Genomic DNA, 13,383 nt, shown 5'->3' with positions numbered 1-13,383 from the left:
GTTTGCTGCCATTGTGTAGGACCAAGCTCTGTGGTCCTAACGAGGTAAAGAATTGAGCAGAGGTAGCTCATAGCACGGACAGAAATCCTTTTATGGTAACCATGGAGCTGCTGCTTTCCAGAGTACAAGTTGCAGTTCTGTTAAAATAAATCTGTTTGATAATGCAGAACAAAAGATGTATTCTCTTCTCACTGGCTGTCTTGGGGCTATGCAGTAAACCTGTTGTTCCAACGTCAGCCACAGCCACACTACCAGTAACATCATTATGAGGCCTGACAATGTAAATGCTAAGGGGATATCATGGGCGAGACACAGATCAGAAGGCTTAGTCTCAGAACATGACCATCCTAGACATACAGTCAAAGAGATGTACAGCACGGAAACAGACCCCTAAGTCCTACTCGTCCATGCCAACCAGATATCCCAACCTAATCTAGTCCCACTTGCTAACACTTGGCTCATATCCCTCCAAACCCATCCTATTCATATACCCATCCAGATGCCTTTTGAATGTTGCAATTGTACCAGCCTCCACTACTTCTGTTGGCAGCTCATTCCATACATGACCTACCATCTGCATAAAAACATTGACCCTTAGGTCTCTTTTATATCTCACCTTAAACCTATGCCCTCTAATTCTGGACTCCCCCACCCCAGGGAAAAGACCTTGTTTATTTACCTATCCATGCCCCTCGTGATTTTATAAACCTCTGTAAGGTTTATAAACCTAAGGCTCCAACATTCCAGGGAAAACAGCCCCAGCCATTTCAACCTCTCCCTGTAGCTCAAACCCTCCAACCCTGGCAACATGCTTGGGAATCTTTTCTAAACCATTTCAAGTGTGACAACATCTTCCCAATAAGAAGGACACTAGAGCTGCATGTAATACTCCAAAAATGGTCTAACCAAGGTCCTGTACAGCCACAACATGACTTCCCAACTCCTGTACTCAATACTCTGACTAATAAAGGAAAGCATACCAAACGCCTTCTTCACTATCCGATCTCCCTGCGACTCCACTTTCAAGGAGCCATGAACCTGCACTCCAAGGTCTCTTTGTTCAGCAACACTCCCTAGGACCTTACTATTAAGTGTATAAATCCTGCTAAGATTTGCTTTCCCACAATGCAACACCTCGCATTTATCTAAATTAAACTCCATCTACCACTCCTCGGTCCATTAGCCCATTTGATCAAGATCCCATTATAGTCTGAGATAACCTTCTTCGCTGTCCACTATACCTCCAATTTCGGTGTCATCTGCAAACTTACTAACTATACCTCCTATGTTCACATCCAAATCATTTATAGAAATGATGAAAAGTGATGGACCCAGCACCGATCCTTGTGGTACTCGACTGGTCACAGGCCTCCAGTCTGAAAAACAACCTTCCACCACCATTCTCTGTCTTCTACCTTTGAGCCAGTTCTGTATCCAAATGGATAGTTCTCCTTGTATTCCAAGAGATCTAACCTTGCTGACCAGTCTCCCACGGGGAACTTTGTTGAACGCCATTCTGAAGCCCATATAGATCACGTCCACCATTCATTACTTTCATTACTTATTCAAAAAAACTCAATCAAACTTGTGAGACATGATTTTCCATGCACAAAGCCATGTTGACTATACCTAATCAGTCCTTGCCTTTCCAAATATGTGTAAATCCTGTTCCACAGGATTCCTTCCAACAACTTGCCCACCACCGACGTCAGGCTCACTGGTCTATAGGCCTCTGACTTGTCCTTACTACCCTTCTTAAACAGTAGCACCATGTTAGCCAACCTCCAGTCTTCCAGCACCTCACCTGTGACTATTGATAATATAAATATCTCAGCAAGTGACCCAGCAATCACTTCTCTAGCTTCCCACAGAGTTCTAGGGTACACCTTATCAGGTCCTGAGGATTTATCCACTTTTGTGTGTTTCAAGACATTCAGCACTTCCTCCTCTGTAATATGGACATTTTCAAGATATCACCATCTATTTCCCCACATTTCATATCTTGAATATCCTTTTCCACAGCAAATATTGATGCAAAATACTCATTTAGTATCTCCCCCATCTCCTGCGGCTCCACACAAAGGCTACCTTGCTGATCTACGAGGGGCCCTATTCTCTCCGTAGTTACCCTTTTGCCCTTAATGTATTTGTAAAAACCCTTTGGATTCTCCTCAACCCTATCTGCCAAAGCTATCTCATGTTCCCTTTTTGCCTTCCTGATTTCTCTCCTACTACCTTTACATTCTAGGGATTCACTCAATCTATCCTGTCAATACTTGATATATGCCTCCTTCTTTTTCTGAACCACACCCCTCAATTTCTCTAGTTCTTAAGAGATGAAGAGTAATTTCTTCTTTCAGAGGGTTCAGAGTCTTTGGAACTTCTTGCCATAGAGACGCTGCGGGAGCAGTCGATTTTTAAGACTGGGTTGATAGATTCTTGACCTTTAGGGGGAAAGAGAGTTACCAGGAAAGTGGACATGAGGAATGATTCTATTGAATGGCAGAGCAGGCTTGAGGGACCAATTGGCATACTCCTGTTCCTATTTCTTATGGTCTTTTCTAAGTGTGAGTCTCACTGTTCTTCCTGCATGCAGTGGACAAAGCAGTCATTGGAATGGTGTGTTAAACAGATATCCAAGTTCCAGGAGGACATGATCTCTTCAAAGTATTTTCTCAGTCTTTATCCTGAAGCAAACTCTAACACCGTTGACCCATTTTTCTCAAGATTCAAGCTCCCTGTGTGATCGTTGCTATCTATCATGTCTTGGAAAAGTTTCATGCATTGTATCAGAATCACAACTTTGGATGAATCTGCATGCTAATCGGCATCCAACAAATGTCAGAATGCATACCACAGGCATCTGCAGCATTTGTAACCAGTAATTGCATTTCCTGCGGTAAGGTACCCTCAGGCAGGCTATTTATTCACCTCTCCAAGGTCTGCTTTCACTCTAAATTCCAGTTGCTATGGACTCAGACAATAGATTCCCGACTTCTCGCTATTCAGGAGTGTTTCCAATTAGGCAAGAGCACCATGACTTTTAAAATAAATGAAGTACTAGTGAATAATCAATGTTGAGCTGAATGTGCCGCAGTTGCTAAAAAAATAATCTCTGGTTGTTAAATTGTAATTGTGTCCTCTGTACCCCTCTGTGTAAAGATTTTAGTCATAGCTCTTATGGTTGTCAATGTGATTGGAGGCTCCATTTGATATCTACTTAATCAGTGGTTTTATGATATTGGAGCACATTACAAGAACACCAGTCACCAGACTAAATGACAATCACAAACTTCACGCATACAGCTCATGCCGACTGGAATCACTAATGTTGTAAAACCCAACTAGAGTTCAAGATTGCCTTTAGATTGGAGAAAGTTGCAAATAGGAAGACTCTGAGCAGCTAACAATGTTACACAGTATAGTATCATAACCAGCAGGATTATTGCAATTAATTCAAATGTGCAACAAATGAAACTAGGATCAGAATGATTGTTCAAAAGATGTAAAAATAAAATATTGATACTGCACATTCCCAACTGACTCAATTCCCCTCCTGCTTCCTTTTGTATTGATCTCCCCCATTATCTAGAACTTCTTACCAATAGGGTCAGTCTTTGAATAGAGAAGTTAAGTGAAATCGCTGATGAAATCACATAACCATAACATACAAATTTAATGACTATAAAATATGGGAGCAGAATTAGGCCATTTGGCCCATTGAGTCTGCTCCACCAATTAATTACAGCTAATATGTTTCTCACCCTCATTCCCCTGCCTTCTCCCTGTTACACTTGATCCCCTTATTAATCAAGAACCTACAGTAAATACACTCAATGACGTGGTCTCCTCAGCCCTCTGCAGCAATGCGTTCCACAGATTAAACACCCTCTGACTGAAAACATTCTTCCTCATCTCAGTTCTAGAGTGTCATCTCTTCACTCTGAGGCTGTGCCCTCAGGTCATAGTCTCTCCTACTAGAGAAAACGTCTTCTCCACATCTACTCGACCTAGGCCTCTCAGTATCTTGTAAGTTTCAATCAAAGCCCCCCTCATCCTTTTAAACTCTGTTGAGTACAGACCCAGAATCCTCATATATCAAGCCTTTCATCCCTGGAATCATTCTTGTAAATCTCCTCTGGACCCTCGCTAACACCATACATCCTTCCTTAGATACTGGGACCAAAACTGCTCACAACATTCCAAATGCAATCTGAACAGAGCCTCATACAGCCTCAGCAGTACATCCTTGCTTTTGTATTCTAGCTGTCTTGAAATGAATGCTAACATTGCAGTTGCCTTAACTGCCAAATGAATGTGAACTAAGTCTCCTAAATCCCTTTGTGCTTCTGATTTCCAAGGCCTTTCCCCATTTAGAAAGTGCCTCTATTCTACCTACCAAAGTGCATAACCTCACACTTTCCCACATTGTATTCTACCTGTCACTTCTTTGCCCACTTTCTGGCCAGTCTTTCTTCAGCCTCTCTGCTTCCTCAACACTACCAGTCCCTGCACCTATCTTTGTGTCATCTACAAACTTAGCCACAATGGTCCTCGGTTCCTTCAACCAATTTGTGAATGTATAACGTAATAATTGTGGTCTCATCACTCACCCCTGTAGAACTCCACTCATCACCGGCTACCATCTTGAAAAAGAACCCATTATCCCTCCAACCTCTGCCTTTTGCCAGTTAATTAATCCTCTATCCATGCCAGTCCCTTGCCCATACCACCATGGGCTCTTACCTTATTTATCAGCCTCCTATGCTGCTCAAGTCTGCTCTCAATTACACCTGATTGCACCCTCAAATACACACTCCTACCCTGATAACCTTTCACCCCTTGCTTTAAAAACATATAGTTACCTCTGCCAATTCAAATCCTCTGCTTCTACTCTACTGAAGGAAAAGCTCCAAAGACTCTGAACCCTGCAATTAAAAAAATTATCTTACTTGTGTTTTAAATAGGAAATGCCTTATTTTTAACTCCTTATTTTAGACTCTCAGACCCATTCCCCACATTTACCCCTGACTAATGCACCTAACACTATGGGCAATTTAGCATGGCCAATCCACCTGACCTGCACATCTTTGGATTGTGGGAGGAAACCTGAGCACCCGGAGGAAACCCGCGCAAACACAGGGAGAACGTGCAAACTCCACACAGACAGTCACCTGAGGCTGGAATCGAACCCAGGTCCCTGGCACTGTGAGGCAGCAGTGTTAACCACTGAGCTACCGTGCTGCCCCGATTCGACTTACAACTTATATAAATTGCAAATAGAATTATACAATTCCTACAAGGCGGAAATAGGCCCTTCGGCCCAACAAGTCCACACCAACCCTCCGGAGAGTAACCTACCCAGACCTATCCCCTTATCCTATTATGCTACGTTTACCCCTGACTAATGTACCTAACCTACACATCCCTGAACACTATGGGCAACTTAGCATGACCAAATCACCTAACCTGCACATCTATGGATTGTGGGAGGAAACCGGAGCACCTGGAGGAAACCCCAAATGACAGGGGGAGAACGTGCAAACTCCACGCAGACAGTCGCCTGAGACTGGAATCAAACCCGGGTCCCTGGCATTGCGAGGCAGCAGTGCTAACCACTGAGCCACCATGTCACCACCAGTGCACTGGAATTTCCTAAGTGTTCAGTCAAAGAGAGATTAAAATCAAGTAGATGACTCAATATCCTGGAAGAATTTCAACAGTGCACCACTGCAGGAAGGAACAAGACAGAAACTAAATTAACATTTTATCGGATCATTAGCACACAGCTGTTTTGCAGTTCGCATACTCCATGTCGATAGCAGCTCCAAATGAAATGCAAGGATCATTTATTGATAATAATATGATACTTATAGTTAAATAATGTTAAGAGGAAAATGAATGAACTTTTTTTAAAATCAACCTCCCATTTTAATTCTGAACACAATTTCTTGGCGTTGAGACTGGGCAGGAAGCTTGCTCTCAGTCTGCTTACCCAGTTGCACAACAGCCACCGTCTGAAAGGCACACAACACTAGTCGAGAGTGAATCATTTCTTGTTTTCCCTGCTTCCGGCCCTCACACCATGACCACTTCATCTTGGTCCCATCGGAAAATGTAAACTGTCCACATTCAGCAACTTTCGGCTCATCAGAAATTCTCCCAATGATGTTCTACAGCATATTCCTGTTTCTCTGCATTAAAATCCTTTTCCTTGTTTCCATATGCCGTTGTGGCTTTGATCCTCACCATCTTCGAAACTTGTTCCAGCCCTACAACTCCCTCCCCACACACCTGGAACATTTTTGTGGCTCCTGTTCTAGTGTCATGTCCAGGCCTCACTTCATTGCACCCTTCAGTTTGTTATACCTCAGTCACTGAGACCTCAATCTCTGAAATTCCATCCATAAATCTGTCCATTACCTTCACGTAACTTCCTTAAATCTGACATTTTTGACAAAGTTTTACCTCTTTAAAAACCCCCTCTGTTGCTTAGCATCCTTTTCTACATTAAAGGCACTATGTAAATGATTGATGTAATGGTTGATGTAAACTCACAATGTTGAAGCAAGACCTAGTGTCCAACTGCTCTCTAGTAACTTAGTTACATTTCATCACTTCTCTCGCAAAAAAGCTTACATTTCAAATACTGCAAAGATTACGGGACCCGACACCGTTCTGACAATAGGCTTATGATCCAGAACCTGCCATGCCCCAGGCCAAGCAATGCCAGGACAGCTACAATACTGGCATCTACCTGACAATGTGAAAATGTCCTCAGGCCTATCCTGTACACAAAAAGCAGGACACATCTAACCCAGCCAATTACCAAGCAAGTTACTCTCAACCATGAGCAAAGTGACAGAAAGGAGGGAGGGCTCAGCTGTGATTATTAAAGTTTCCAGAACAAGTATTCGGACAGAGAGTAGGGAAGGCTCAGGAATCTAAATTCAGGCACAGCAGATAAGGGAACAGCTATTGGGGGGATAGGACTGAAGGTGTCGTACTTAAATGTTAGCACTACAAAACAAGGTAAATAAGCTTGTGCCACAGATTGAAATTGGCAGGTACGATGTTGTGTGCATCACAGAGACATGACGATGGGAACTCAATATCCAAGGATACTGTCGAAAGGACAGGTGGGCAGAGGGGGCAGAGTTGACTTGCTAGTAAGAAATTAAATGAAATCAATAGCAAGAAGCTACATTGGACCAGAAAATGTATAAATCGTGTGGATAGAGTTGTGGAAATGCAGAGCAAGGAAGATCCTAATGTACAGGCCTCCGACCAGCAGTTAAGATGTGGGGCAGAAAAGAAATCAGGAGATAGAAAAGGCATGCAAGGAAGGCACTACCTGTGTAGCCACTACAATAATCATGAGGGACTTCGACATGCAGATAGACTGGGGAAAAGCTGGTTGGTAGCAAATCACATGGAATTTGTGGAATGTCTACAAGATGATTTTTGTTGGAGCAGCCTGTGGTGGAGCCCATTTGGGAACAAGCATTTATGGAATTGGTAATATGTAATGGGACAGACTTAATTATGGATCTTAAGGTAAAGGAACCCCTAGAGAGCAGTGGCCACAATAGGAGAGAATCCACCCTGCAGTTTGAGGTGGAAAGCTGGAATCAGATGTAACGGTATTGCAATGGAGTAAAGGTAATGACAAAGACATGAGAGAGGTTACTGGAAGGGGAGCCCATCAGGAAAGATGGCAGGGGGTTTCTGGGATATTTCAGGAGGGACAGCAGTAATTCATCCCCAAAGGAAGAGAGGATGAAGCAATCATAGATGAAGTCAAGGACCGCAGAGAAGCAAAAGAAAAAGCATACAATGTGGCGAAGGTTAGTGGGAAACCAGAGGATTGAGACACCTTTAAAAATCAGCAGAGGATAACTAAAAATATAATAAGGGGGATTACTATGAAATATGTGAGTAAACTAGCTCTTAATTTTAAATAAGATTGCAGGAGTTCTTGTTGGTTATATAAAAAGGTAATAGTGGACTTTGGACTGCGGGAAAATGAGGTTGGAGCAGTAGTGATGAGGAACAAAGAAATGGCAGAGAAATTGAACAGGTACTCTGCATGAGTCTTCACAGTGGTATACACTAGTGACATATCAGAACTTCAGGGAGTCATGGGGAAGAGGTGAGTGTCGTAGCCATCACTGAGGAGAAGATGCTAGGGAAGTTGAACGATCTGAAAGTGAATGAGTCACCCAGAGAGGATGAACTATGCCCCAGGGTTCTAAAGGAACTCACTGAAGAGATTATAGAAGCATTCGTATGACTATTCTGCAATTACTGGAGTCAGAGAGGGTCCTAGAAGCATGGACAATGGTTAAAGTAACACTTTTGTTTAAGGGAGAGAGGCAGAAAGCGGGATTTTACAGGCCGGTTAGCCTGACTGCAGTCATTGGTAAGACTTTAGAATCCATTATTAAGGATATGATTGAGGCGTACGTAGAAGTGCATGGCAAAATAAGGCTGAGTCAGCACGGTTTCACCAAGGGGAGATTATGGCTGACAAATCTGTTAGAATTTTTTGAGGAGGTACTGATCAAGTTAGACAAAGGATGGCCTATCCTGGGGGTTACCATTGACCAGAAACTAAATTGGATTCAGCTAAGTAAATATTGTGGCTACTAAAGTATGTCAGAGTTTGGGAAATATGCAGTGAATAACCCCACTCTTGACTGCTCAAACTCTGTCTACCATCTTGAAAGCACAAGTCAGGAGTGTGATGAATGAGTACAGCTGAACACAAAACTCAACACCAGCCAGGATAAATCAGTGTGATTTAGTGATACCCATGTCTTTACCTTCAATGTTCACTCCCTCTAGTACCAACATACAATGTAAAAGTGTGCCTGGGTAGCGTATTTTTAGTGTAACTTGGCCATCACAAATTATTTTCATACAATAAGCTCTGGAGCAAGCTAATAGGATTCAGGACACCATTCTGTATAAACACTGGGTCAAAGAAACAAATGTTGAACTCTTTATTCTTTAGTTACTGTCTATTTAATATTACTGTATAATTAGCAACCAGCCAAAAGCAGATGATGGAGATCTTGTGGTATAGTCATAACACTTCTGGCTTGGGAGTAGAGACTCCAGGTTCACATTCCACTCCAGGGCTTGATGACAATGGAAGATGTATTCATAATGTGGTCAACCTTATTCTCAACCTGTCAATCTCTCTGATATGCCTGTGACAGTCAGTCACTTAGTGCAGCAGTGTCTCCTAGTCAGCCATATTTGACATGGAGTGGTGTCTCACATGCTACAGCCTCTGGCCACAGGCTGTTGACTGTTTCAGGAAAATGTTGCTTTTGAAACAGATCTCAATTAAAACTCACAAGTGGCAGCATTGTGTATCATCCGCAAGGTGCTCAGCAGCAACTCACCTTGGCTCGTTTGACAGCATCTTCCAAACCCATGGCCTCTACCACCTAAAGGGCAAGGGGACCAGATACAGTAATGCGACTTGCTAATTCCCCTTCAAGCCACAGACCAACCTGACTGGATCTGCGGCACTTCTTCATTGTCATTAGGTTAAAATCCAGGAACTTCCTTTCTATCAGCTCTCTCGGTGTATCTACACAACAAGGACTGCAGCAGGTGACAGCTCACCATCACCTTCTCAAGACCAATTAAGGAAGCTCACATCTTATAAAACAATAAATATTTTCGATTCTAAAGCTCTTGAATGTGACAATTACATTCTCCCTCTGCTCAAAGAGTGCTGTCACCTCAGCATCCTTTACTAGCTTAGTAAGTGCCAACAAAATACAGATCACTTTACTCACGCTCAATTCATTTTCGATGTTAACCAACCATCCATCAAACTGAAAGCAGTGGGCAATGAGTACTAGTTTATCAGCCAGTGCTCGGAATGTCTCCTCATTCTCCAAGAAAGTCTCACAGATTGCAGCCCCAGCATCCCATTCTGTGATGAATGTTCCTGAAACCAAAAACAGCTGAACACAAAATCAAAATTTTCTACCCATTAGAAATAACCTCACCTATTTTATAGAAATATCCAATATAGAATGTCTGTAATGATATTAATTTGAGCACTTAAATAAGCAAAAAAGCATTCTTATTCCTACATCAGGAACAGCATGTTTCTATAAAACACTTTTTCTAAAGTCAGACTGCCACACGGGAGAAATACCTGAGCCAGTCAACAATATTTACCAGACACAGGGAAAAAAAAGAGCTTCCAGTTCTGTGAAAGAGACTTGAAATAACTCAAAAATAGCATTCTAATTCTTGGAACATAGCAGTTAAGAAAGATTATTTCCAAGAAGAGAATAAACAAAGCACTCCATCAGAAGCTTTCTGTGTCAATGAAAATCATCCAGATTGAAAATACAGAAAGTTAACCATGCCTTTTGCCATAGTGAAGCACAAATATACTTAGTTCCTAAATAAAGCATATTTACCTAGAATAGCGACACTGTGTTTATGTGCAGCGTTGGTCCAGCAGACGGGTGGGATGGTCACCATATGGTGACTGAAATATACAAAGATATCGATATATAACCAGTGGTAAAAAACAAAAGGATTCTCCTCATGCACGCCTTGTATGAACCTGAGAAGAAAGTGGCAGGTTAGGGACTTATCGCACATAATCTCCCAGAGAAAAAGAGTGACTGGCTGATGTCCAAGCAAGAGTACACACTTTAAGAATGCATTCTGTGCCATCTCTCTTTATCCATAACCAAACCAAATATAAATGATGCTGTGATTTTCCATTATCGCTGTCCGCTCACAATTCTAACATTACCTTACTTTAAATTCCTGTTTGCAGAACCCAACCAGTGGTGCCGTGCAGGGCTAGAGAGAGAAATTATGAGTGCCTTTACTGCTCCTGGCCCAGGTCCCTAGTCCCTCTGATCCAAACACAGTGACCCCCCCGATCCCCTGGTCCTGGTTATTGGGCTCTGATGCACCCCTCTCTCCTGGGCCCGAACTCTCCTGAATCCAAGGCATTCACTGGGCAAAGTGCAACATTGGAACATTTGGATTTGCAACTTGAATTAATCTTCTTTATACAATCACACACTTGGAATTCAAAAATATATGAAACATCAAATCACAGTAATGTAAGGCTCCAAGGGTGAGGCAGCACTTCACAATTCGCAGCCATGTATTTGGGATTTTAACCTTTCCTGTCATGTTTTGACTGCCATTCAGCAAACTGCTAAAGATGGGGATCGCACACCAATTGACCGATTCATGATAAAAAAAATAGCATATTGAGGGCAAAGACATTTGAAGCATTATGGCCATATCTAAAGTACTCCATTGACAAACCCTGTAACGTATCAGATAAGACTTCTGTTCTTCACAAGCTAGCCTGTCTCTGGGCTAAAGCTCCAACTTCGGCCAATTCAGAACTGCTGTCTTACTGGAATTCCCTACCTCACCTCCACAAGCTAATGAGACATACACTATCATGGTAAAACTTCCATCTTCCAACATTAAACCGCAAAAGGAATTTGAAGTCACCCAGTTGTGTAGCTGGACAGTTTCTGCTGTCAGGGATGTATCCACATTTTAAAACAGCAGCTTTAGAGAAATTCAAAAATATTTAAAGAGATCTTTTGTATGGTTCAAAACCTGCCAAATCTCTAATCTCCCATCAAATAATCCTTTTCTCCAATGAGATGGCACAGCTGTAAACATAGATTTCATTACTTCCCAATATTTGCCACATTTTAATGCATCACACAAGGTGCTGCTGCTTTAGGTGATCTGACTTTATTCAGTATGGCAAATCCAACTCAACATGATCATTAATGGCTTAGAAAGAGTTAAAAAGATTTCATCGAAATTCACTATGCTATAAAGTGACCATTTTAAAACAGCCACTTTTGAATCTTGGGTAAAATCAGCGCAGATTTTATTGAAGGAAGACAATGTTCGGCTAAATGCCCAGGCTAGTCCTGAAGGAGGACTATGCCTGAAACATCGACTCTCTTGCGCCTCAGATGCTGCCTGACCTGCTGTGCTTCTTCCAGCACCACATTTTATCAACTCTGACTCTCCAGTATCTGCAATGCTTACTATCTCCAGGAATGCTTCTCCTCTCCTGAAGAGTTTCAACACAGTTTATAATTCTCAATTTAATGTAGGGCACCCTCTTATCTCAATCTCAATCTCAGCCTGATTTCCATGGCAACTGAACTTTCAGTATTCCCTTACCTCTGTGGGCTGTACAGCAATGGATAATTGTTACAACTTATATTTTTCACTTCCTGCAGGAACGGAAACATGCCTCATTCTTTCCGACAGTATTGGCTATATTTCCCATCATGCTTCAACAGAGTGCTCTAAGTGTCTACCCTAAGTAATTAACAAGCATTTAAGTATCAATGTTAATCAATTGCCTCACTTCAAATGGATATTTTCATCTTAGTTTAATGTATAGCACATTTAAAAATTCAAATATAACTATAAATAACATTTCCAATTATATAAAAGCAAATGTTGAGCGTTGTGCTTTAAATAATGACATAGAAATTGATAATGTTAAATCCTTAGTGACTGGATCAGCATCACCATAAGTATTCCAAGTTCACCAAATTGTGTCAGAAGGCAGAATGTTGTGGCACATTCCATGGTATAAAAGGCAAAACATGTGAATCATTTGTCATCATTCTTTTCCATTGAGGCCTGCCACAACTTCAAGAAAAATTGTTAAGGATATCGATCAGTAACCACGCTATCCAGAGAAAACCCACCTGTCATTCAAGTAGCCGCCAGCCATATCATGACAGACCAGCGTCCTTGGCCGATTACACTGCATAGGTGGCTGTCGTGGAGCGAGGGGGATGACTGCTTTGTTGAAATGCTCATCTTGAATAGAAAGCTGCCACGATTTCAGTTCCTCAAGTGATGAGATGTAAAAGCTGACTGGTGCACTGGTGTCAGGGTCGTAACAGTGGCCTGCATTCAACAAAGGACCAAAAACAATAACCAGTCTTATCTCCCATTTACACATGACACTGAACCTTAGGAAACAAAGTAATGATTTAGAAAAATTCACAACAAAACCTCAAAGCCTGGATACGGCATGCTATCCTTGAACCACAGTTCAAATCTTAACGAGACAAGATGATAGTCTCTTCTCTCAATTGGATATAATGTCACTTCAGGGTGATTTAAACAGATTCAACTTTAAAAGAAATATACACACTTAACCTTCCATGAGCTTTAATTGTACATAAAATGCAGAAAAGATAATCATTCAAATATGAGAAGTTGAGTAATCCATAATACAGGAAAATTCAGTCTCATCATTCTGCACCTAAATTCTAATTATGACAGTTTCTGGTCCTCTGCTCAGAGAATACTGCCCTCAGTTAT

The 13,383-nt window shown here is 41.8% G+C and overlaps 1 protein-coding gene across 1 annotated transcript in view; it reads right to left on the bottom strand.

Moving 5' to 3' along the window:
- engase (endo-beta-N-acetylglucosaminidase) overlaps positions 1-13,383 on the bottom strand; it is a 58,112-nt gene that overhangs the window by 37,257 nt on the left and 7,472 nt on the right. Inside the window, exons 3-5 of the mRNA XM_060844973.1 lie at positions 12,759-12,963; positions 10,455-10,603; positions 9,816-9,970 (exon numbers count right to left, since the gene is read on the bottom strand). Of these exons, the coding sequence (XP_060700956.1) occupies positions 9,816-9,970; positions 10,455-10,603; positions 12,759-12,963 (509 nt within the window). The remainder of the gene's footprint in view (positions 1-9,815; positions 9,971-10,454; positions 10,604-12,758; positions 12,964-13,383) is intronic.

The sequence above is a fragment of the Hemiscyllium ocellatum genome, chromosome 25, assembly GCF_020745735.1.
Source record: "Hemiscyllium ocellatum isolate sHemOce1 chromosome 25, sHemOce1.pat.X.cur, whole genome shotgun sequence".
NCBI classification, from domain to species: domain Eukaryota; kingdom Metazoa; phylum Chordata; class Chondrichthyes; order Orectolobiformes; family Hemiscylliidae; genus Hemiscyllium; species Hemiscyllium ocellatum.
The sequence above is the reverse complement of the archived record's forward strand: the minus strand, read 5'-3'. Positions and strand labels throughout refer to the sequence as shown.